Below are 24,910 nucleotides of genomic sequence, written 5' to 3' on the forward strand. Positions count from 1 at the left end.
AAATGATCCACTCGTTCATCAATGAATCTCATGAATCTTGATAAGTACTGTGGCTTCGCATTATCGGCTTCCTTCCTGTAATACTTTTACGTGTATTTGCTTTTTTTTATCCGAGATAAATAATTTTCATGTCCAAAGTGATGATAGTCTGAAGGTACTTGTTTTAACTAAATTTGATTTTCCCTCCGTTCCGTTTATAAAATTACTGGACTCAGTGTGCTGCCAAGACTAGAGTACCTATAGTCAAGACTGAACCCCAACACTACATAAGTAAAATATTTATTCTGATTAATTGTAATTTTTTTTAAGTTTGAAATGGCTGTGATAGAAGGTCAAGGGAACACCCTCAGGAATAAAAAGAAGAAAAAGAAGGAGCGCGCCAGGAGGAGAAGGGAGGAGGAAGCAGCAGCTGCGCAGGCGAAGCAAGCAGATACCCAGCAGTCCGCAAAAGAACCTGAAAATCCGCCAGAAGAAGTCATGTATGTATCTCTAGAGGCCTGAGTATGTTCATCTGGCAATTATTCACACTCTGCTATCCTATCCTCAAAATTTTCCCCTACTTTACAGAAGTCTAAACCTTTGGTGCATTAAGTACGCCAGCAGAGTAGCCACCACACTAATCAGTGTTACCGTTCTGCGTACGCAACCCCGACGGCAAATTATGCAACATTACGCAGAAAAATTTCCCAATCATGCACGCCATTATGTAGAAAAAATTGTCAAAATACGCAGAAATTACACAAAAATTTTCAAATTACGCAGTTTAAGTCAAATTGTGAACAAGCTTACGCTTATTTAGAAATTCTGAAATATTTTTGTTTCCTATGTAAGGTGGGAATTTAGTAGCAAAGTTTGCAGCATTGCTTCTAGGTAAAGAACTATCTTCACTATGACCGTTTACCACTGGTTTACCAAGATCGGCAAGATGTACCTAACCTATAAACCGCGATAATAAACGGAAATTTTTACAAAACTTCAATTACGCACGAATTACGCAGATTTCTTCAAATTACGCAGCCACTACGCAGCAACCCTCCAATTACGCCAAAAAAGTCCTCAATTACGCAGAACGATAACACTGACACTTATACTTGAAGTGGGAGTTGGGGAGCATGGACTTTAAAAGAGCTTCGTTGTTGAAGTAAACTGTTTGGGACCATTTGGAAACGGAATATCCTGATTCCGTATGGTTAGTGTTGGACTCCGTTAGATTTACCTGATGGCTTGTGTGTGTACATATGAAAGCCTGACATTTTCACCAAGCGCTCAATGATCTCAGGAGATCGATAGACCTGTTGGGTTGCGTTTGCAAACAGAAAAACCAAGTGGAATCGGACAAGTTTACTTCGACAATGCACTTAAGCATTGAATGTAAATATTTTTAACGAGCTCCTTTACCCTCAGTATCAAGACAAGAGCTAGGTTAGAATTTAAGTGAACACGGTGCAATGTGCCACAGATCTTTTTGTCACACTCCAGGTCTTAGTATAAATACCGCCTGCAGTGCGTGAGGATTGTGGTGCTTCACACCAGCTAGAATCTCAAATATTAAGCTGTCATTGCCCTGGTGCATTCCATACAAGTTTTTCAGTGGTAACACAGTATTGCTTTGACACATGTTTTCTCTATAAAATTTTATGAGGAAAACATATCACACGACAGAAAATCTCGACTCTTTAAACCACTTTTATCTGTGCAGACAATGGAAAAGATGATGAATGCTTTGTATGCTGAGACATTCTATTAACTCAATTAAATTATTCACCAACAAATTTTTAATTTTATTTTTAGATATGTACCGGACACACCCTATGACCAACCATTGTACCATCATTTCTCGAGAATTTTCGAGTTATTTCGTATCTCTGAGCCAGAAAAAAGCCCAGAACCACAACCGCAGGAAGAAAAACAACAAGCTAATGCCGCAGAGTTTCCCAAAAAAGAATTGAACTTGAAGAAAGTGCCTAAATTGCCGGATGAGTTTGATGATGAGGATGAACATGTAAGTGCTACATTATCCATCTTCTGTGCCGGTATCCTCACCAAGGGGCCTTAATTTTGAGGAGTTTATGATAAGAGGTCAGAGATTGTTAGTTGGGATGGATGTTGAAAAATTATTCTCAGCTTCCAATAGGCTATAACAGTTATCTAGACAGGGTATGAGGTACTACACTACAAAACGCGTTTTCTCTTTAAAATCTTACGAGAAAAAACATGTGTATCATCACATCACATCATTGTGTAACAACAGGAAGCCTTGAAATCAATGTCTTAACAAGATGCAAGTATTGCAAGTGTTAACAGTTTAAATTGGTCAAGTGGCAAAAATGTAGATGACATCATTTGTATTTATATAATATAGATAACTTCCATTTGATCTGCTTTAAAATACCTGTTGATTTTTCATTCAAGAGTCAATTGCCCAAATTTCTGTTGTTTCTTCCGAAAAGTTTAAATTACACTAAATTATCAACAAGAATTCCCAAGCGCCATAGCAAATGCTGTAAAAAAAAGCAACAGTAAATCTAGCCATGAAGTATAATATTTGAAAGTGTAACATTTTTTCAAGGTAAAACCTTCAAGTCTGCCTTGACTGATTTCAAGGAAGACTCTAAAATTACAGCTAAAATTATTGAGCAGTTCTGAAATTAGATATTGTGGTGTAAAAAGATGTTGAGTGCCTGGATTACCTTAGTAATAAAAATGTTTTTTTTTTAAAAAAAATCAGGACTCAATGCTATTAAATCATCCTAGGTATCAGATTTTAAAACACAGTTGACAACACCTCAAATGTTTTTTTAGATCTTCAGTTTTTGCGCCTCAAATTATGAAAATCACCCCTGCACACACGGATAATTTTATATAATTTTTTCCCCCTTTTTTGTATGTAAAGGGCAAAGGAGATGACAAGAAAGAGAAAATTTCAAAACGGAAGATGAAGAAGCTAACACGATTGAGCGTTGCAGAACTAAAACAACTTGTCAGTCGACCAGATGTTGTAGAAATGCACGATGTGACCGCAAGAGATCCAAAATTGCTTGTTCTTCTGAAAGGACACCGGAACACTGTACCTGTGCCTCGACACTGGTGTTTTAAAAGAAAGGTTAGCCAAATTTCATACCATTCGACTTATTGTCATCGGCAGGATAATTTTGCCCCTGTCTTATTTATAGGAAAACGTACATGGAATAATGAAAATACATAGTGGTCATTGCTAGCGGTTACTATCTTATAGCTAGTGTATCAGTTTGTGTAGTTTATCAGTAAAATTTTTCCATCCCAGTGAGATTTTTGCACATACCTGAGGTTTTCAATTAATGGATATCTTCTTTTGAATGTAAGATCCATATAGGGGAAGCCCCAGCAAAATAAGCGTTGAAATTAGCTTTAAATGAACCTTACCCAGAGTTGCAACTCTGTCTATTCAGCTTCCATAGGTGTAGCTCAGGACAGCATGACCCCAGCCTTGCCCATTTATTTAGATAAATGGGCAAGGCAGCATGAGATAACATTTTAAAACACGGCTAAATACCCACACTGCTTACCTTTGAAAAGGGAAGTCAAATGTCAAATATAAAGCTTTCAGCTTACATAGACACAACTAAGTCCAACTTCGAATCTCAATCCGGCCGTTTCATATTCAAGCCACTGTTGCGGTCATAAGCAACCTTATGTATATGCCATCGTTTCCTTTTTTATGTGAAATTGTTTTATTACTTATTTTTTTGCTTTCAGTATTTGCAAGGCAAACGAGGTATTGAGAAACCACCGTTTGATTTGCCAGATTTCATCAAGAAGACAGGTATCATGGAGATGAGAGAATCTCTTCAAGAGAAGGATGATCAAAAAACTCTGAAAGCAAAAATGAGGGAACGAGCTAGGCCAAAAATGGGCAAAATAGACATCGACTATCAGAAACTACACGATGCATTTTTCAAGTAAGTCATTTTGTATTGAAACATCCAGAACATTCAGAAGAAGTTTTGAAGGATGGATCAAATGACATCCCAAAAAATTTTTTGCTTTTATAGGATGCAATATTCAACGCTGAAACAGCAAAAATGCGTATCTTGGTTGCGGTATTTCAAAATCTCCACTCAGACCAAACCAACACTATTGCTTGAAATTTTCACAGAATATTCTTCAAAAAGATAAGGTACATCACACCGGGCGGCAAATTTTTGGGGGCGGCAAATTTCGGATTTTTTTTTTTTTTTCATAGAAAAAGAAAGGAGAGAGAAAAAAATTAGGGAAAAACTACTGGGAAGCGGCGGGGCAGTGGGGCACGGACTTCCATTTCGAATTGGTTCCATCTTCGGGTGATAGTCATCTCAATCCACTCACTCTGAAAATCATGCGCCACTTCAAGGCGGAAATTTTGCCGCCTAGTAAGTAAGAAACCATTTTTTGACTCTCTCTGCAAAATTACACAGAATTTTATTTGTATTTATGCTCTATGAACTATGAGGGGAGAGCCACCTTTTGCAGCGACTTTATTGCCTCGTGCTCGTAAGACTCGATCTTTTCTTTCGTTTCTTTTATTTTTTTTTTCGTGGTACGAATTTGCCACCGCGAAAACTTTCCTTCACGAAAATCGAAAAAATGACTCCGTGATGCAGCATTGCTCCGAGAGCGGTGTTGCGTCCAATTCGACGCCGAAATTCGGCTAGCGAACGCCCAGCGGAATCGCGCCTTCATCGGAGATCGCGATCGCCGCCAGCGGCGCCAGCGGCCGGCACCAGACAGTCCCCAGGCAGACAGCTCAACTTCCCCTCCCCCCCCCCCATCCTTCTACTCCTCGTCCAGTAGTCTGATGCTGTTCGTGGCACGTGCGCGATCAACCGGGTGTTAATTACTTATTGCATCCTCGATCCTCGGCGTAATAATTGAATTTTCGGCGTTTTGTGTGTGCGAGAGTGTTCGGCATTGACATTATATCTCAATCAGAATATCTTAAGTCGTGATTGATGTTTGTTCCGACGTCATCAGTTTTGTTTTGAAATGACTGGTAAAGCTAGTGGATTCAGAAAAAGACCCAGTGGAGCCGAAAGTAAAAGAAAGGCGGTTGAAAAGGAACGAAGAGAACAAGATGTGCTCCAGAAAACGCGTAAGCTAGACTTATTTTTTTCTTCCAACAAGCGTGCTAAAGCTGATGATAGTGAAGCCATTAGTAGCCGTCACAATGAAAATTATGTCATTTCGGGTGACTGTGATGATGAAGCTGATGATAATGGTAGTGGTGGTGGTTGTTGTGGTGGTGGCATAGGTGATGGCAATGATGGCATAGGTGATGGCAATGATGGCATAGGTGATAGCTTCGTCTGCACAGATTCAGCAGCTGATAGACCCCAAGAGGCCCAGTGTCCAGAGGTGGTGCCAAGCTTATCGATTTCAGAGGGCGGCGACGTTGCTGCAGTCATGTCGGCTCCCGCTCCATACAGAATTGCTGACAGCAGTTCTGCTTCATTTACGCAGTGCGAAAGGCCCAGTGATGACCCCTTTTTTTGGAAAGTTAATGAAGAAACTGTGAATTTTTTTTTGAAAAATGACTTTAATCAGAATATTGATGGAGATTTTTTAAAATCAGCACGTACTTACACGGACGGTGACCGGGTCAGGAAAAGATATTGTAATTTGGAATTTTTCAAGAGAAAGTTACAAAACGGCATATCCATTTCCCGTGCAAATCTTGTGTATTCGCCTAGCCAGGGATCCATTTACTGTGCTCCATGTATGCTTTTCAATAGAGGTGCAACGAAATTTTCATCCGAAACAGGGTTTAGTGATTGGGCTCACGCTAGAGATAGAATCGCGGATCATGAAAATTCTTCTTCTCACAGAGATTGCCTCATTAAATTCAGGGATTGCAAAAATGAAATTGGACGCATAGACCATGAGCTCCGTGTCCAAATTACTAAAGAACAAGAATATTGGAAAAATGTTCTCAGAAGAGTAGTGTCAGTGATTAAAAAGTTAGCCTCTCGAGGGCTTGCATTCCGCGGCACTGATGAGACATTCGGCTCGGTATCAAATGGAAATTTCATGATGTGTTTAGAACTGATCAGTGAATATGATCCATTTCTAGCCGATCATATAGCTCGGCACGGTTCAACCGGTAGAGGCAACGTTTCTTACCTCTCTTCGACTATTTACGAGGAACTGATTGAACTTATGGGAAAATCTGTCCTAGAACACGTGGTTAAATTAGTGAAAATTGCAAAATATTACGCGGTCATTGTTGACTCCACTCGTGATTTAAATAAAAAAGATCAGCTCACCCTACTTGTTCGCTACGTTAACACTACTGGCATACCCGAAGAACGATTTTTAACTTTCATAGAAAATTGCGGTCACACGGGAGAAGAAATGGCAGAGAGTGTGCTTAAATACTTAGCTTTTGTTGATTTATCGATTGAAGATTGTCGGGGTCAATCTTACGACAACGCTGCTAACATGAGTGGGAAATTTAAAGGGTTACAAGCGCGCTTGAAAGCTGCCAACTCTGTAATAACGTACGTTCCGTGTGCTCTCCATTCTATGAATCTAAGCGGCTCTTCAGCAGCCGAAAGTTGTAAAATGACGGTAGTTTATTTTGATTTTTTGCAAAGTGTATACAATTTTATCTCTAGCTCCACTCACCGGTGGGCTATTTTTTTATCTTTTTGCGAAGAGGAGAAAGACAGTCGCACACTGAAAACTTTGAGCAGCACAAGATTTAATGCTCGCGAAAAAGCTTGTGAAGCTCTGAATTCGAGTGCTAAATCTCTGGCCAAAACTCTTCAATGTTTGGCCGATGATGAATCTTTAAAAGAGGTCGATCGCATCAAAGCAAGAGCTTTTTTGCGGCAGCTGAGAAGTTTCGATATCATTTTTATGTCCATCGTTTGGAAGGCGATTTTCCTTCGATTTGGAAAAATTTTACATGATATTCAAAGTAAACAGATGCATGTATCAAGAGCTCTCTCTCTGTACGACTCCCTAGTCGGTTTTTTGGAAGAATTAAAGACATCATTTCCGACTTATTTCGAAACGGCCAAAGAAAAACACCGCGAGCTTCGTTCTTTCAAAAATGATGACACCGGAGATGAAAGCGGGGAGGCCGATGAACGGCCAAAACGGCACAGGAGAAGAAAGAGATTTTTTGACGACTCTGAAGATGAGGAAGAGCAGGAAGTCCAGGCGGACGAAGAAATCAACGGAGAACTAGCTAATCAGAGCTTCAATATCATTTTGCAGACTTTGATTGATGACGTAAGGGAAAGGGCTGCAGCCTATAGGGAGTTTGCTCTTAAATTTAGTTTTCTCACCGAACTTCCTTCCCTTGAGAGTGCACAGATTTCAGAAGCAACAGCCCAGTTAATACAGGCTTATAAAGAAGACCTTGAAAGCTCTCTTTTCGAAGAGTGCCTTCATTTGAAGAGTTACTTAAATCAGTTAGCTGCCTCAACTACTTCAAATTCTGAAGCTCTCGGCCTTACAGACCTGTCCTTGTCAAAACTTTATCAATTTTTGATCGAAAAAAATTTGCAGGACGTATACCCAAATGTTTCAATTGCATTACATATATACCTCACTGTACCAGTGACTAATTGCTCGGCGGAACGATCTTTCTCCGCTATGGGGCGAGTCCACAATTATCTACGGACATCTCAGCAGCAGGAGAGACTCGTAAATGTCGCAATCATGTCAATGGAATCCGACATCACCATGCAATTGGATTTCGAGGACATAATAGAGAAGTTCGCGCGTGCTAAGGCGAGGAAGAAAAATTTCTAGAGCTTTCAATGCCTCGGTGAAAATCTCTGCCCTTCAAATTTTCTCTCTCTTCTTCTCAACTATATTAATCCGTAAGTTTTTCGAAAACTTGAGTAGGTACATTGAAGACCGATGTGCGAAACCTCGAATCTCCGTTTGCGACGCTTCAGATTTCCTGTTATACTTTATTCATTCTATGAAAAAGTGGTCAACGTAATTTCTAATGCCCATAATTTCTTAAGCAGAATATTCTAGATATTTGATTGATTACGAATCTCAGGTTATGAAATTTGCTTCTTTCTCTTTGAAAAAATAAAATAGAAGCGGAAAATCTGAAACATCGCGACGGAAATACGAGGTTTCGCACTTTAGCATCAACATTTAATTTAATTTTTTACTATGTTTCATTTTCGTGTCTCAAATCCTCAAACTAGCCTCAAACCTTGAAAAAGCATTACCTCCACCTAAAATATTTGTTTACAACACTTTCCTGCATAGATGCGCATTCTTCTGACAATCGGACAATCGGATTCCGCTTTTGCCGTGTTTTCGAAACTTACATTTCGTGCGCATCGCGTGTTTCTATACGATATTACCCAGTCCGGGAGGGGGGGGGGGGGGCGGCAAAATTTTTTGGGCACCGGGCGGCAAAAACCTAAATCCGGCTCTGACAACGGAGTTTTTGAGAGATGAAGCTCAGTTGTTTATATGTAGAAAATTAATTATGACAAGAAGTCTGCAAAGCTGCAAACGGAGATATACATTTCTGCACTTTCACCATCAAAAAATGACTTTCTACACAATTAAGACCTTAGTGCACTAACAGTTTGTGGTGAAGATAAAAGTCTGCACTTAGTGACGTCAGACGAAGTATTTATTAATATTAATATAAATTTACGTATTTTATAACACATCCTCACTTCAAAATGTCACAAATGAGTTGCAAGTGCTGTGAAGTTATTCTTTTGAGTGAAAATAAAAGTAGTAGAAAGTAGGATGATCTTTTATTACATTTTTAACGGATGCTGGAGAAAAAAGTAACAAAACATTCAGGATCCGATAAGTTGCCTCTGTGATTGAACTTATTGCACCCTGACTGAAGTATTTGGTGCTCTCTATGATCCTAACCGTAATCTTACCTCCAATTTTGCTTCCCTTTTCTGATCAACTTCATTCTTTTTTTTCAGATGGCAAACCAAACCACGTTTAACAATTCATGGCGATTTGTACTACGAGGGCAAGGAATACGAAACTAGATTAAGAGAGAAAAAACCTGGTGATCTCTCGGACGAACTTCGCACTGCTCTTGGCATGCCTATCGGTCCTAGTGCACATAAGGTATTTTCAAGCTCTTGATCTGATAAATTTGCCCGAGGAACAGTTTATTTATAATTCATTACCATTTTCCTATTTCTTTGAGGCCGGTTAGGTTCTTTTATTGGACAGATTGAAAGAATTTTCTTTTTTTTGTTTAACCTAGGTTGCCAAACTAATCAAAATTACATCAAAGAACAAAACGCACTAAGACTGTGATGCGAGCGTGTCATTGAAACGTTAAAGGTGACAAATGATAACAGGGTCCCACTTTGACGCACCAGTTCTCCTTCTTCTTGGCATTGAAACATGTCTAATATTATTATCCTTGAGCTTTCTGCATCATGGGGTCAGAGGAGCAGAAAGTATCATCATGGGTCACCTTAGTTGGACAGTTTTTTTTAGTATGCTAATTTTGTTACTCTTGTGTGCATTTTTTCAGATACTGAAATAATAGACAAGTGCTTCAAATGTACCGGCAAAGTAATTGAAGCCATTTTTCTTGGGGTGGGGGGGGGGGGGCTACAGTATAGTCCGAAAGTTCCACACCACCGCCATAACCTCTATGGTTATTGCCCCATTTAAGATCAATCCCAATAAAATTTTGGAGGTTTCAAAATTCCTAGGAACCTAGTTTTTAACCTAGGAGCTCTCTCAAAATTTTGAGTCTACATCAATTTGTTCAAAAGTTACACAAGTGATACTTGATGCTTGTGGTGCGGAACTTTCGGATCACCCTGTTTAAGAAAGAAAGAAAAAAAGAGAAAAGCACGATCTTCAAAAATCCTCATCATGAAAACTTGGCAGTATGTCCTACAGATTCATTCCCTTTCTGTCTTCTTATTTATAGGTGCCTCCGCCTTGGCTAATTGCAATGCAGCGTTACGGTCCTCCTCCTTCATATCCAAATTTGAAAATCCCTGGGTTGAATGCACCCATCCCAGAAGGCTGCTCCTTTGGTTACCATGCTGGTGGTTGGGGGAAACCTCCGGTTGATGAGAATGGTAAACCACTTTATGGAGATGTTTTCGGTGTTCAAAATTCCAATGACGAGGTGAGTAAATTCAAAATCCAGAGCAATCTTTTTTCTCTTGAAAATTTTGCACCCAGAGGGCTGTTTTCTAATCCATCTTTGAATAACACTGAGAATGTAAATAGATACATATTTTTTTACTTTGATTTCTTATAATTGTAGATCAGAGAAAAGCTAGTAAATTCTTTAACAGTTCTTATCAAATTTGCTAGCATACTGTTTTTGTGTCCTGTGTTGACCTACTAGAACTTTTGTAGGTAGTAAGCGAAATTTGAACAATAACTTTTCCGCTTTTGGAGGCGGCACAAGAAATGATAAAAAAAATTTGTTTTCTAGTGAGGTTGCAGGGCATTCCTGCATTGCTTTTTCTCAGGATACGGCTTGTTTTCAGTGCATATTAATTTTCCTCAGCATATGTATTTATATTGAAGAATTTGCAACTATTGACACAGAATCAGAAAACTTCCTGCAATATTTTGAACTAGTTACTATTACATCAAGTTCTTACGTATGTTCCCTCAACAAGTAAAAAAAGATTTAACGTAGGCGAACTGCAGTTAAAACTTATGCAGTATAAAATGGAAAAATAAATATTAATTTTTCCCTACCGAAATCAGGCTCCTCTGAAGGTTTCCTCCACCTTGCTTTCGCTCGCGTTTCTTGTAGAGTAACCAGTGCTAATTTGTGTCTCCGTGACTGATGAAACCAAGGTGGAAGAAACCAAGGGTGTCACTACCGCTGTGGATGACGTCAAAAACCCAACCTTTCAAAGGGCGATATCTCGGTTCTTCATACTGAACAGAGAAAGTTGCGGTTTGGACGGATCTTAATATTTTTAGCTAATCTACAAGACTAAAGCGGCAAAACACAATTCTGTGACCAGCGCAACTGACCCATTGACTACAAAGCTGAGCATTTCCCTTTAATTATGTGTCATCTCTTGCAGAAAGCGGAGGGTGACGAGGATATAGATCAAACAGCGTGGGGTGAACTAGAATCGGAATCTGAGGAAGAAAGTGAAGAGGAAGAAGAAGAGGAGGAGGAGAAACAGGCGGATGATTCAGGACTTGTGACCCCTGCAGAAGGTCTAATTACACCATCTGGCATCACATCAATACCTGCTGGTCTTGAAACTCCAGAAATCATCGAATTGAGGAAACGCAAAATAGAGAGTGAAATGGAAGGGTTAGTATTTCTTTTTTCAAAATATTCCGTCGCGAATTTGCATGCAAATTTTTTATTGCTTCGTCTGAAAGTGCATGAAGAGCAGATTTCAAAGTATTTTTTATAATTTTTTTCTGATATGGGAAATAGTATCAAAATATATTTAAAAGTGAGAAAATGCACCGCCTAGTGACGTCATCTGGCGGCATTTCCCATTTAAGCACACGTATTTTAGCAGATTAGATGAATTTATCATATTTTCTCCAATGAATGTTCAATTCATGAACCAAGGGTATCCTTGTATTCAGTTCTCTCAGTAGCTTCCACTTAAACATGAAATTCATCAAATTCAGACTCATTTGAAGGTTTGTAATAGTTGCAAACACACATTACATGAATAAAACTTTATCTTTCATGTTGCTTGTCTTTAAGAAACAAAACTTTTAACAACGAATTTTGGAAATCAATTTCCCTTTGAGGTATTAGGAAATGTTCTTGACTTTGGTAAAATGAAACTGTGGTTTGTCATCGTTCCTCTAAGTTGTATTTGTAATCAATGGACCACTAGACAAGGTACTAATTTTAGCATTCTGATACACCTAACCAAAATTTCACGTAGAACACGATGCGCACAACAAAAATTACCGAAATGAACTCCTTACGGAGATATATTATGATTCCTGATGCGTGAATTCAAACCTCCCGCTTATGAAAACTCTATGGTCTGCAAGATTCACATCGCGCGCTAAACATTATCATGACAGTCTCTGCGATATAAAAATCTGACAACCTCAATCTTGAAGCTTTGGCTCAGCTATAGCAAATTCCTAATAGTTTGAACAACACATGGTGGGAAATGAACATTGCTCGATTGAGAAGCATGCTGAAACCGTTATTGTAGGGCACGATTTGACTGAGCGGGCAGTTCAAATTCCTCGTAACAAATGTGAAATGGAAATTTTAATATCTTCGTTAGGAGTTGGTTTCAGTAATTTTCGTTGTGCGAATCGTGTTTTACGTGAAATTCTAGTTAAGGAACATGTATCAGATTGCTTAAGTTTGTACCTTGTCTAGTGGTCCATTATTGTTATAAGTTGATGGTGAAATCACAAAACCGTATTTTCGATTTGCAACCTAGAAGATTTCTATTCATACATTATTTTGTTGATCATCATTATTGTACAAATTTTGAGTGATTTTTCTTTGCACTCTCAAGAATATTATATTGTATAAATATCTCATAATTCTCCCCCTCCTCTCTTTCCAGTAAAATGTAGGGTCGTATACTTCACCCGCCTCTTATATTCGAGTTTCATCGTCAATATTTTACAACTTAAATAGCATAGGATTTCAATTTCCAACTTTTCATCGTGATTATCATTTTTTTCTGAAACTTTTTTTTTCTTAAAACAAGGCCTACTTCAAGATTTAAATTTACTATTCTTATCAGTAAGGTAATGAACTTTACGAGGAACCATAGGGAAAGTAGTTTCAGTGAAAGACTCGAGGACGCTGTAAAGTTTTTCTTTGTAAAGCAACTTTTATTTTAATGTGGCACCTTCTCTGTTTCATGAATGTAAGTCTTAATAAACAGACTCATTTGAAGGTTTGTAATACCTAGTTGACTAAATTTTAATTTCCAGTGGAGAGACACCAGCTTTGTATCAGGTACTTGCAGAGAAGAAGATGGACAGGGTTGGAGGAGCCATGATGGCATCAACACACACTTACGAAATCCCATCTCTTCCAAGTTCAATACCCAACACAGGGGCTGTAGAATTGGCACTGGATCCCTCTGAACTTGATCTCGTTGATACAGACGCAATGGCTGTTCGCTATGAACAACAAATGAAGGAGCAGCAGTCACAGCTGCAGAAGGAAGATCTGTCAGATATGTTAGCCGATCATGTCAGCAGGTCAAAGGTAAGCTTACTCTCCTAATGAAACTTCAGTTGAGTGACTTTTTAATAGTAGGATGCATGGCAAAAACTCAGTTTTAAGACTGATGCATCTCAATATTTAAAATGTTGCACCTCTGGAATTTGTGCCTATATTCTGAAAGTGGAAAATGAGGATTAAAGGTATTTTACTATTCACTTTTAACCATCAATGCCCAAAGTTTCAATATCTAACCTGTAAGTATGCTGAGAAATTGAAGGAATAAAAATAAGGAACAATACGCCTTGTCACTGAAAACGCTTTATCTGGTCAATATGTTTGGCATTTACTTATTTTTTTCTGTGTCAAAATCTCACAGACATTATCAAGTTGATTGCATTTTGCAAAAAGGAACGAAGAGCATTCCAATGGTGCTAACATTGTGCAACTTTTTTACTCTGCAAATATAAACTGATCATCTAAACAACTTTTATCTTAATTCCCAACAAACTATAAATTCAAGACGAAAATTACCTTTATAAAGACAATTTTTACATGATACCAGTGATTTTATTTCAAAGAATGTACTTAAGTTGCACAATCTTAGCAACACTAGAATACTCTTGGTTCCTTTTTGCAAAATGCAATCCAAGTGCAGGGTTGCCACAATTTCTTCATCTTCAAAGTCCCTTACTCTTCTTGACTTTTTCCCAACTTTTTTGCTTTTCTCCAACTAAAACATTTTCTAATTCCCTGACTTGCCCGGACGTAGACTGTTTTAAATTCAAAATTGAAGTTCTCTGATTAAGATAAAACCCAGCTAGTCCCATGTAAAATAACTGGAGGAGTCCAATTTTCTGGTCTAGAAAGCTTCAAGAGTCCGCTGTAGCGTGCAAGCTGTAAATAGCTGTATGCCGGTGAATCATCAAAAACGGTCAAAAACATCCGTCTCTCAGCTTAGGAAGCTGTAGAAAGCCTTGGACCATGTAAAACCTATGCCTCTAACCACGTAGGATTTGACACTAATTTTGATATGTGTTCTCCCATCGAAAATTAAGAAAAGTCGACACCGGTTAAAAAATGATAATTGAGAAGCCTTAAAAATTGTCGGAGAAGTATTCGATTCCGAATATCCGCCATAAAATCTTTCGATTTTAGGAGGATATTCGACAACGCCTCTCTCCGTCTTTTTTCGCTGATACACACCACGAACAGCGCATGCGCGTACTAGCGAAGATTCGCGATCGGCGGCCGCCGCATCGCGGGGTCGAGAAAGTTTGGACAGAGCGTATGGGAATTCGTGGCCAAAGAGAGCTGTGGCTTCGGCTACGTCTTCGTCCCGATTTTACCGCCTCTCAAGGGTGATCTGTTCATTTCATCCCAAGGAAAATCAGTGTTATTTCCTTTGATCATCTCTCGCTGCCACCGCCTCTTCCCGAAAAGTCCTTTTTCTCTGTCCCTACCAGAAATACCTCAGTCTACGCTACGCATTGCGGTATCGCGACAAGACTGACTGCATTTCTGATACGTAGGGTTCATAAAAGCAAGATTTGCTCCCTACAAAATGACCAGAAAGAATAAACAGTTGGAAGATCAGTGATATGCTCTAGTGATTTGTGGATGTGTCAGAAATTCCCTGACTTTTCCCGGTCACCGCAAATTCCCTGACTTTCCCCGACTCTTCCCGGTCACCACAAATTCCCCGACTTTTCCCGGTCACCGCAAATTCCCTGATTTTTCCGCTTGTCCAAACTACCGGCAACCCTACAAGAGAACTAATCCTAGAATGTACTTCTAGATTAGCAAACTTTATCTTCCTTGGAAGAACAATGATAACTCTTTGCATGAGGGATTTTTTATTAAAACGTTTTTATTTTTGTAAGGAACAACCCATCGCAATTTTGACCAAATTTGATTTTATGTTCACAGAGAAAACGGAAAGTACCTCAAGCTCAAGATACCAAACAGACCGCGAAGAAATACAAGGAATTTAAATTTTAAAAATTTTTGGCAGACAACACCTCTGTTTATAGGAATCATGTTGCAACTGAAAATAATCACATTCATGTGGAACATTTTGATTCCTGCAAATATTTATATCCGCATCAGGCCTGTATCATAATGTATTATGCATAACTAAAATTTGTGAATAAATTAGTGTGGAAACTTACTTCTTTCTTTTTCATATTTCATATACACGTAGTTTAACAAGAAGAAACCAAGTCATATTCAATTTGAACCAAGAAAAAGAGGTTTGAAGTCACTCCATGAGACTCAATTACAATGTTCAAAATGAAGTGTCATCTATCTCTCCTTCCAAGCCACTCTGCTCATAGGTTGTGTCAGGGTTTACATTACTTTCAAAGAACATTAAATATTTTTTGTTATTTATGATGGTCCATGGGAAAAAGGATCTTCTTTCATGGAGGAAATATTTCTAGTAGACAATTTTTTGTTGAGAAGCATAAAATAATCAGATTTAAGATTTTGACAGAAAATGGTCCTTTGTGTCCTGAAGAACAAGATGTAAGCACTTGAGTCCATTTTTGCGACAGTGAAGATTGTATGCAAAATTAAATTTTTGATAATTATGACTCCTGAATGTAAGAGTTTTAAAATTTTGACTACTGTTTCTCAAAACTACGTTTTTTTCAATACAAACTCTGAAACTTCAGAGCACTGGTTCGATTTGACATTTATTTGCCTGTTCCAAATTATACGTAGAAATGCTCTCTATGTTTCAGTATAAATACATAGTATTGAGTTTTTGTAAACTTGAGTAGTTTTTCTCGTGGATTGTCACATCAGTATTCTTAGCGAAAGCAAATTCAGTTGAGGACTCTTTAGAAATTTTGCTTGGGAACGTGCATAAGTGAAGTGCATAACCTGAGCACTTGTGCACAAAAAATCTCTAAAAGAACCTTTAAACTCAAAAGCAACTATATTTTGAAGCATGATCAAAAGATAGATCTACATGCATTTCAAAGAGATACAAGGTGGAATGATAACTTTAAATAACTCTTAAAAAAACTTTGTACATTTTAAAAGTTTGCAATTTATAAGCCTAATTTTTACACTTTACATAATCAAAATGTTTATATTTACATGGTTGAAGAACACTCGCCCAATGGTGGAAAAAGTTTAAGTGAAATTAAATTGAATTATTACTTCTGGCCGCCCTAATTGCCTTTATAATACAACACAATTACATAAATGCAAATTTACAAAATAACTTGATGTCAAACCTTTCATAATGGCTCAAAAAGTTTAACAACTAAAAATAAAGAAAGAGAAAATAAATAAAACATAAATAAATAAATAACTGGAAAATAGAGAAGATAATATCACATTTTTACTAATCATTTAACAACTTTTCTAATCTTCTTTTCAATATTCTTTGATTGCATTTGTAGAATAGGAACCTTCATTCTTTACAATCATAATAAGCATAGTTACAGTTATGTTCAATTGATTTTTAATCGAAGAGTCTTCCCATAAGTAAGTTTCCCAACTATTTTTCTCCTAATTTATTGATTGTTAGGTACTTAAACCTCACATTCAAATTTTGAGGAGAGTCATGATGAGCATTGAATAAAGGGGATATTTGGACGTATTTCTGCCTAAAGGAACTACATATCGATGGTGAAACTACTAAACCACGTATCTCGTTTGCGGTGTTTAAAAATCTACGCTCACATTTTATTTTTTTGAAGTAGACCAAATCAATATCATTCCTTGAAATTTTCACAGAATTTTCTCCGCACGAGGAGGAAAAATCGCAGAAATTTTCAAGACTGGACGTTAAGTAGTTTTTCATTTAAAAAATAAAGTATGACAGGAAGTCTGCGACGTCGCAAACCGAGATACGTGGTTTGGTAGTTTCACCGTCGATATGTGCTTCATGGCGTGAGCCCTGTTATGCGTACATTCTTATGGGTCTCAGGGCTCACGTCTTAATGCACATAGTTCCGTTTGACAGAAATATGTTCTTTTGCTATGCCTCAAGCAGCTGATGTCTGAGGTAAAAAAATCGCTTATCCTTACATAAGGTTAGCCTACTGCCAGCAAAAAAACTGTGCAATTACTGTATGTACCTTCTTCTATTTTTTTGTCATTAAAAGTTTGTAGCAGCTTGGACACTGTAGGAGAGTCAAGCCTGGAACTTCTGACCAAGCAAAAGGGGGTGATTTCTTTCAGTTGTTAGGGTATTGAGATAAATTTGACAACACTAATACGAAGATAATATTCTCAGTTTTGCAACAAAATTTAAGGCTGACTTCAAAAACGCTCCTTATAACATCCTTGACTCAAGGTCTCTTTACTCAAATTGCCTTAGTATAAGGATTTCAATGCACATAAGGTATTCTCAAGGAAACTCCAAGGTGCATCTTAAAATTACAGCCCTGGTTTCTGAAATTTGACCTCTTATTTGCTTAATGAAATTTTACTTTGATTTTAGGCACAATATAACTTTGCAAAATGGGACTCTTTAAACTTCGGTTGAGAATTTGCTAACTCTGAAAATAGCTACTGTTGTAACAACTTGATGCGATGAAATTGAAATTTTGTAAACTTTGATATTCTCAAAAAAGATAAATTCAGGCTTCCCTTACCAATTTTATTTTTGTTGAACTCATTTAAGTTGCTAAACCCGTCATCAAACCCATGCGACACAGATCACACAATGCAATAGTATTAGGGAAATTTACTTATGTGATGGCCTCTATGAAAATTACTAAAGGTTGTAAAAACGAAGTCTAAAATACTCTGAGAAAATTTCTTGGAGTTGATGCTTAAGTATTTTGACCTAGTTGATGGAGAAGTTACTCACTCAATTTATAACAGTTACGATCTTGCTAAAAGAGACTTCGGTTTTTAATTCAGAGTAAAGAGTGGAGAGAGAATACCTCTAGTTCAGAGTAGTCCTGACACGTTTCCACACTATGCAGTCACTGTCGAATAAATCATGAACAAACTATGGTGTCACTTATAACAAAAATCTGCACTGTTACCGATGATATGCATACTCCGATGATGCTTACTCCATTTCTTTGGATTTTGTCTCATAACAAGCATCTCCGCCTGGTGGAAGACCTGCAGCGAACAGATCAACCAAACCATGGCAGAAGCCACTAAACACCTCCTCCCAGCGAGGTATGTTTATCAAACATCTTATTAGAGCTTTTGATACCTTAACAACTATTTCCATAAACAAGATCAAAATCATATGCAGGAGATTGGCGACCTCTTATCAAAATCACCTGTTGGACAAATTAGAAAAACTTGAATATTTTACATGTTCAATCATCCTGAACCTAAGTTTAACTGGCACTTAAGGATTACATAAGCTGTTTTCAAGGTATTTGCTCCTGAATATCGGCAAAAATCAGGTTATGCACTGCTTGCGTTGTGTAAATGTGACTAGAAAAAAAAAACGTATGGACAGAAAAATCAAAACAATTCGTTGAATGATTCTTAGCAAGTTAGACTGCAACTACTAAAAAGGAACTATTTTAGGCTTGTTCAAAGGAACACCTATCTGCAAAGGGGACCTAATGGCACATGGATTGTAATTAAAATGAGCCAAAACTTGAGTCCTACTGTCATCTGTGAGTACCTATTAGGCTAGTGACAAAAGGAGGAGAGCCTTTGGATTGGCGAGGTTAGAACTATTTTCTCTGAAAAATTTTCGTTGTGTAGGATAAACGTCATCCATTGTGTAGAAATTAGACTTCCTTAAAAGCGAGACCAAGAACTTCTTTGATTGAGCTGTATTAACGCCAAACTTAGTCAATGTGTGACTTGATTTTTACATATATTCGGTGACTAAAATCTTGAGAACAGTACACAAAATCTCTAAGTGCTTACAAATACTTATTGAAGGTAACAATAAATAAGACAAGTTCACAATGCATCAAATTCAACCAATAGACAATTCCCATAAGAGATTTGTAACATAAATACCTCCTTTTTTCTTAAAAAGCACAATATGTGTCCAGTCTATTTTAAACACCTTCACGATTGACTTTACACCCAACAATGAGACTTCTGTTTCTAAATTTCTACAAACAAATTCCCTTGCTCAGAGCGCCAGCCTATTAAAATTTTGAGATAAAAACCTGTCATTTACTTCAACGATGGAAATTCAAAGTTTTGAAAAAGAGATGGACAATTTTACCATGTGATTTGACTCCTACTAATTGATGATTATAGATCTGATGTTCTTTATGAATTCTTGAATGCAACAGATTTCGAACGAGAACTTTCAGTACCCACTTTAATGAATCATGCATGGATTATTTCATTTTTCAGCAATTCATTCAATAAATTGAATTGAATGAATTGCTGAAAAATGAAAAAATCACACAGTGAGTTTGGATCACAACTAAATCAATACTTGAACTGTCTTCAAACCTCGCTTAATATTATGTTGGCAATTCATCTCCCATTTTGGGAACCACCAAAGATTTTTGTATTTTCAATTTAAAAGTCATTGTTCAAAATTGCCAAAAGTAGCACAGTACGGCTGAGAGCCGAAGCCTCTCTATTCTACCCTGGGCTACTTAAACTTCAAGAACTGAAATGTAAGGACAGTCATGGAAAAAATACAGGAGGAGTGGCGGTAGCCAGTTGAGATATTGTTGTCATCTTGCATGTCATCTGATGATGCCACTAATTACAATATGATGAATTTGCAATTTTCAGGAGTACTTCGCATGCTAATGCAAAAAGAACTAAAATTTTAACCCAATAGGACTGTTCATGTTGCCGAACTTTCCAGAAAAAACATGCTAAAATGTTTTACGTATGACAGTTGTAATGATTTTGCACATTCCCAGTTTTTAGTTCTCTTTACATTAGCCTCGTATCAATGGGTATAAATCTCTGGCCACTCCCTGATGTATTTTCTTTACAAAGCACAGCCAGGCAGTATTTGGTGGATCGTTAGTTACAAATAGGATGAGAGGGAAATACATTAGTTTTTAGGGAAAAGCAAACAGAATTATGGTAGATTAAACTTCCAATAATGAAGACTAATTGTGGTTAAGACTTCTAAAAGTATGGATAGAATACAGATTGATTTCAGAGTTGGGGCAAATTCGTTTTCCTCTGTCTATGGTCTTGAAAACTGTCCCTACTTATGTGACTGTACAGTGTACACAGGAAAAGTACTGGACAACTTAAAAAGGAAATATTGATACCACTGTGTTAACACAAGAAATACCTAGTGTTTAACATTATAGGAACATTGACAAACATTTAGGCACCAAAAATGCCCAAAAAAGTTGAACCAAACCGGAGATAAAGCAGCCTGAATTTGTACTTAGTCCGATAATGTGGTTTTGAATGAGAAACACTCGGGAAATTTCAATTCATCCAGGATTGTAGTTTTTAAATGTCAGATTACGGCGCAACTCAACTCTTAATAGTACTAAGAAAATGAACTAAAAAAAATTGTAACTGAATTACTATAATCCTAATTTTATCAATTTTATCAATACAACGTAACAAAAATCATTCACCCGAAAATTTGGACTCCGTATTCCAAAAACCCTCTTCCTGTGAACAGTCACATGTCATACACTCAGTAGTCTAATGCTGCTGGCTGATTGTCAAAATTGATAGACAAATTATAGACACAGAGGACATGAGGAGTTGGAGTGATCCTATTGGTTGAAATGAGTGGTTCTTATAGACTGAGAGAGAAAATTATGGACCAATTAACTATAGGGTCTCCTGTGGGTTGCCGTTAGTTAATCTATTACCTACCTCTTAGATCCATTGCAACCACCCTCTTACACCAATAGGATCCCTCCACATCCTTTTTGACTTCTTTGTCTATTGTCTTGTCTACCAATTTCAACAATTAGCCCGCAGGAGGAGTTAAGGTGGCCCAATTCGAGCATTGTCAAATTTTTTTTCGGTTTACCTACCTCCTGAACTTGATTTATTCAATCAAAAAAGACCCTGTGCCAAATTTCAGTCAAATTGATCCAGATAAACCAGTAGAAATTACGAAATGCGGTTTTTTACAAACATTTTGAGCTCGAGGAACAGAGACTGAAATTGACTGAAACTTCGCACGGAGTCTTTTTTGGTCAAATGGATCAAATTTTAGGAATAAGACCAAAAAAAACCCTTGAAGATCAGTTTCCCATGTTTAATCAGTGTTCATTGGAGCCACCCTTTTGAATCATATCTGTTAGCATTCTTGAACCAGGAGAATGAAATCTCCACAGAATAGCAAATCTTTGCGTCTATTAAACCAGGAATGAGCAATATTAATTCATGATTATGACTATTTTAGGCCTTCTATTCTGTTCTGCAAATTCTTAGTTGAAAGTAGACATAATTTGACAAAAATTTGCAAAAATATTGAATCAGTCAAATTTTAGCTCAAACAAATCAATGTTGCACCACATGCATTTTACCAAAAAAATGCTTCTTAGGATAGTCGGTGGACAAAATTGTTTCCCAAGAGTTGTATCACACTGGGTGCGTAATAAGATAAAAGTCAACAAAAACAAGTGAAAACATAGTGAGCTCATTGCAAAATCCTTAGTTTTCATATTTTTTTTAAAATTTTCTGGAAACTAGAATTACAATCAAGCATTATGTCCACCTAAAATTTCAGGCCCCAAGAAATTCTGCTGGAAAGTAGGGCAGTTAGATGTCTTAGTGTTTAAAATTTGATATCTGCATTTGGTATAGGTTAGTGAGTTAGTTGCGAGAATAATAAAAAAAAGTGCTTACTTTGAAATAAAGTACGCACAGAAATAAAAAAAAAAAAAAATCAATAGTCTTCTCATCTTTATGCACAGTTTCTCGTGTTCCGAGGCTACAGTGAAGTTCAAATATTTGAACTTTCTGCAATCTACTTGCTGTTGCTCTCCTTGCCAAATTTTCTGGAGCTTGAACTATCGGATGCAAATGCATTGAATCGCGTCTTACCTATTTTCTAAATTTTGAAAACATTAGGTAGGGCAAAGAATCATGATTTTGCAATGAGCTTTCCATTGAAAAAGGTAACTTCTTTGAGTAAGCGTCAAAAAGTATGGAGAAGGAACGATGCAAAAAATAAAGTAAACAGTGTCAGTAAATTAAGACAAACTGTGAGTAGATATAGCTAGAAACAGCAGCGTTTGCTGCAAATCCAAAATATTTGATCACATACTATCCTCAAAATTCTGTGAACTATAAGACCCAGATTGGTTAACTATATAAGTTTCACTTACAAAAGCAAAAGCCAAATACCTAACTGTGAAAAAAGCATATGTAATCATTTATTTTTTTAAAAATGCAAATTAGATCTGTGGCTTAACTCAGATACAGCGTTTCTGGGTTTGCATTGTTGCAATCTTCTTGATATACCACATTTCTTTTAGTAAAAAAACTGACGAGTGTGGTTTCTTAGAATTTTTTATGATTTTTATTTTCTAAAGAATATTCTGTGAAAATTTCCAAAAATTTTAATCGAGGCTGGTTTTTGGTTATAAAAAATTAAATGAGAACAAAATTTTTGAAAAACTACCACTGAGTAACGCGGCTTCTGAGTTTAGCCATTAAAATTCTTAACAAACTTCTGACCCTAAAAGTATGTGAAAGAAAATATTAAAGGTTCACATTCTATTTTATAATGGTGTGATAAAACTTTTTTGAAAATATAATATGTACTTTCATTTGAAAATATTTTAACACAGCCAAAAAAAAAAAAAAAAAAAACAAGAAAAAATGGAAGTGCAGCATTTTAATGGAGGAAGGAACGAGGGAAGATCATCTTTTTCCTCCCCTAAATCAGCCACTGATGCAAAAGGAAAGCAGAGAGGTTTCTGACTGTTCTCCAAGCGAAGTGACCTGATTCAAGTCCATGAAGCGAGCATTTAGCCAGTAGAGCTCAATTTTGGAGCCCTTGCGGTCCAGCGAACAACATTAGTTGCAATAATGAACCAAAAAGAAACGACTTTCCATAACTTTCAACTTGTTTCTATGGATCCTGACCATCTTTTGCTTATCTTAAACCACTTGTGAAATTATTATGATCCATAATATCCATATTTTAGAAAGACATGCCTAAATTGCCTCGTATTTCAAGGAAGAAAAGGAAATTTAATTCATATCATTTTGAGTATCTTCCCTTTCCAAATGAAGTATCCACTGCACGTCTTCATGCCATGGGCCTGGCCTCTAAGTGGCAAAATCCTACTCTTCATGGACCTTACTACTAGGGAGACCTCACTTGAGTTGAATTAAATAGCTGTAAGTCACACTTTTCAGAAAAACAGCAAACTAATTGCCAGATAAAATATGAGTAGTTCAAAATGATCCCTGTTTAGCTTTTTAAGCTAACTCCTATCTAATATGTTACAGGATGCAGGTGTAAATGATATGCTCAACATAGCATCGCTGAATGGAGTGAAGATGTATTTCCTAATTACTGGCCTTTCGGGTAGCCATTCTGAAATTTGAAGTCACTACAATGTTGTTCAATATTCAAATTGCTGAGCAATCTTGATGTGTGGGTGCAAAGTATTAACTCTTCAACGCATTAGTAATAATTTAAGGTCTCTTAGAAGATGGGGGCCATTTTCCCAGAATGCGCCACATCCACGGAAGAAATAGGTACAGTCGTACAATTTAGCTTCCATCCTTCTACAGCCAATACCTCCTCACCGTTTGCTCAGATAAATTCCTTTATGCTATTACGCACTTAAATTGCTGATTTTGACGATAATCTTCAAAACTAGAAAAGAGCAGTGGTGTGGCGTGCTTTGCAATATATCGATTGATCTGCCATTTAAAGAAATGAAAAAGGATCAATAAATAGGGTGTTGGCAATGAACACCTAAATAATCGATTCTTTACCATGGCTTCAAATGGGGAAATATTGATAATCAATCATCGATCATTCACGCCTTACCACTGGAAAAGAGGGAACTTTTTTAATGCTGGATTTTGGTGCAACTATCTTACAAAAAGTTAACATTATGATTAGAGATTAACAGTTCATTTGAAGGAAAAAAATACTCTTTCCCACAGTCGAATAGATTGTTTTCGCTGTGGTCCGTTCAAAACTGCAGAGATTGTCCAAGGTGAGCAGTATTAAACTCACTCTAAAGTGAGGAAACGAGAGTTAAAATTTCTTTCGTTGGCAAATAAATGGAAGAAATCTTTCTGTTTAGATGTCCAAACTAAGTCCTTCCGCATCTGATCTATAAAGGAAAAAAATAAAAGCAAAATTTTTAGCTTTGATAATGATTTTTGAGATAATTTTTACTCAACTACGAAAACGATAAATAAAGAAATTTACTTGAATACCTAATCCAATAATACTTAAGCCCTGATTCATGAATAAAAGTAATGCAGTTTAACAATGGAACCGAAAAAAACAGGGTAAAAATTTTGGAGTAACAAAACTCAGGCATAAATAACATAATGATGATGAAACTGCAGAAATGCGTATCTTGGTTTGCCACAATACAAACTTCCAGTTATATTTTATTTTCTACATTGAAATCTACTCGACGTCATTTCTTGAAAACTCCAGTTATTTTTCTTCTCTATGTGAAGAATTCTGGGAAAATTTCAAGGCATGATTTATGTTGGTTTCATTTTGAAAAATAAAATAGGAGCAGAGATTTTGAAACATAGCAACTGATTATGTATTTTTGCACTTTCACCACTGATAAATTATATAAAATCGAAATAATAAGCTCAAACTCACAAGAAAAATTAAGTAAAAATGACTGCCACGATGTCTGGGCTAAG

At 37.0% G+C, this 24,910-nt stretch overlaps 3 protein-coding genes across 9 annotated transcripts in view; 2 read left to right on the plus strand and 1 right to left on the minus strand.

Moving 5' to 3' along the window:
• Sf3b2 (splicing factor 3b subunit 2) lies at positions 1–15,314 on the plus strand. The gene is made up of 9 exons (XM_019045127.2): positions 1–479; positions 1,792–2,002; positions 2,894–3,103; positions 3,736–3,938; positions 8,943–9,093; positions 9,920–10,123; positions 11,049–11,287; positions 12,910–13,189; positions 15,074–15,314. The coding sequence occupies exons 1-9, from the start codon at positions 316–318 to the stop codon at positions 15,143–15,145; spliced, it is 1,734 nt and encodes a 577-aa protein (XP_018900672.2). The 5' UTR covers positions 1–315; the 3' UTR covers positions 15,146–15,314.
• LOC140223978 (zinc finger MYM-type protein 1-like) lies at positions 4,168–8,367 on the plus strand. Its single transcript, XM_072296641.1, has one exon. The coding sequence runs from the start codon at positions 5,002–5,004 to the stop codon at positions 7,774–7,776; it is 2,775 nt and encodes a 924-aa protein (XP_072152742.1). The 5' UTR covers positions 4,168–5,001; the 3' UTR covers positions 7,777–8,367.
• Positions 15,315–16,066: 752 nt separating the features above from the next.
• The window catches only part of Camta (Calmodulin-binding transcription activator), a 322,129-nt gene continuing 313,285 nt past the window's right edge, over positions 16,067–24,910 (minus strand). For all 7 annotated transcript variants that reach the window (XM_019045124.2, XM_019045120.2, XM_019045122.2 and 4 more), the window contains one exon: positions 16,067–24,354. The gene's annotated coding sequence lies outside the window, so the exon portion shown is untranslated. The remainder of the gene's footprint in view (positions 24,355–24,910) is intronic.

Source organism: Bemisia tabaci, chromosome 2, assembly GCF_918797505.1.
Source record: "Bemisia tabaci chromosome 2, PGI_BMITA_v3".
Taxonomy (NCBI): Eukaryota; Metazoa; Arthropoda; class Insecta; order Hemiptera; family Aleyrodidae; genus Bemisia; species Bemisia tabaci.

What these genes read in the sequence shown, in the direction of transcription:
- Sf3b2 (XM_019045127.2), top strand. Translation starts at nt 316, where the DNA reads ATGGCTGTGATAGAAGGTCAAGGGAACACCCTCAGGAATAAAAAGAAG. An exon ending in TTGATGATGAGGATGAACAT is followed by an intron (nt 2,003 to 2,893) that starts GTAAGTGCTACA and finishes TTGTATGTAAAG; the next exon opens with GGCAAAGGAGATGACAAGAA. An exon ending in ACTGGTGTTTTAAAAGAAAG is followed by an intron (nt 3,104 to 3,735) that starts GTTAGCCAAATT and finishes TTTTGCTTTCAG; the next exon opens with TATTTGCAAGGCAAACGAGG.
- LOC140223978 (XM_072296641.1), top strand. Translation starts at nt 5,002, where the DNA reads ATGACTGGTAAAGCTAGTGGATTCAGAAAAAGACCCAGTGGAGCCGAA.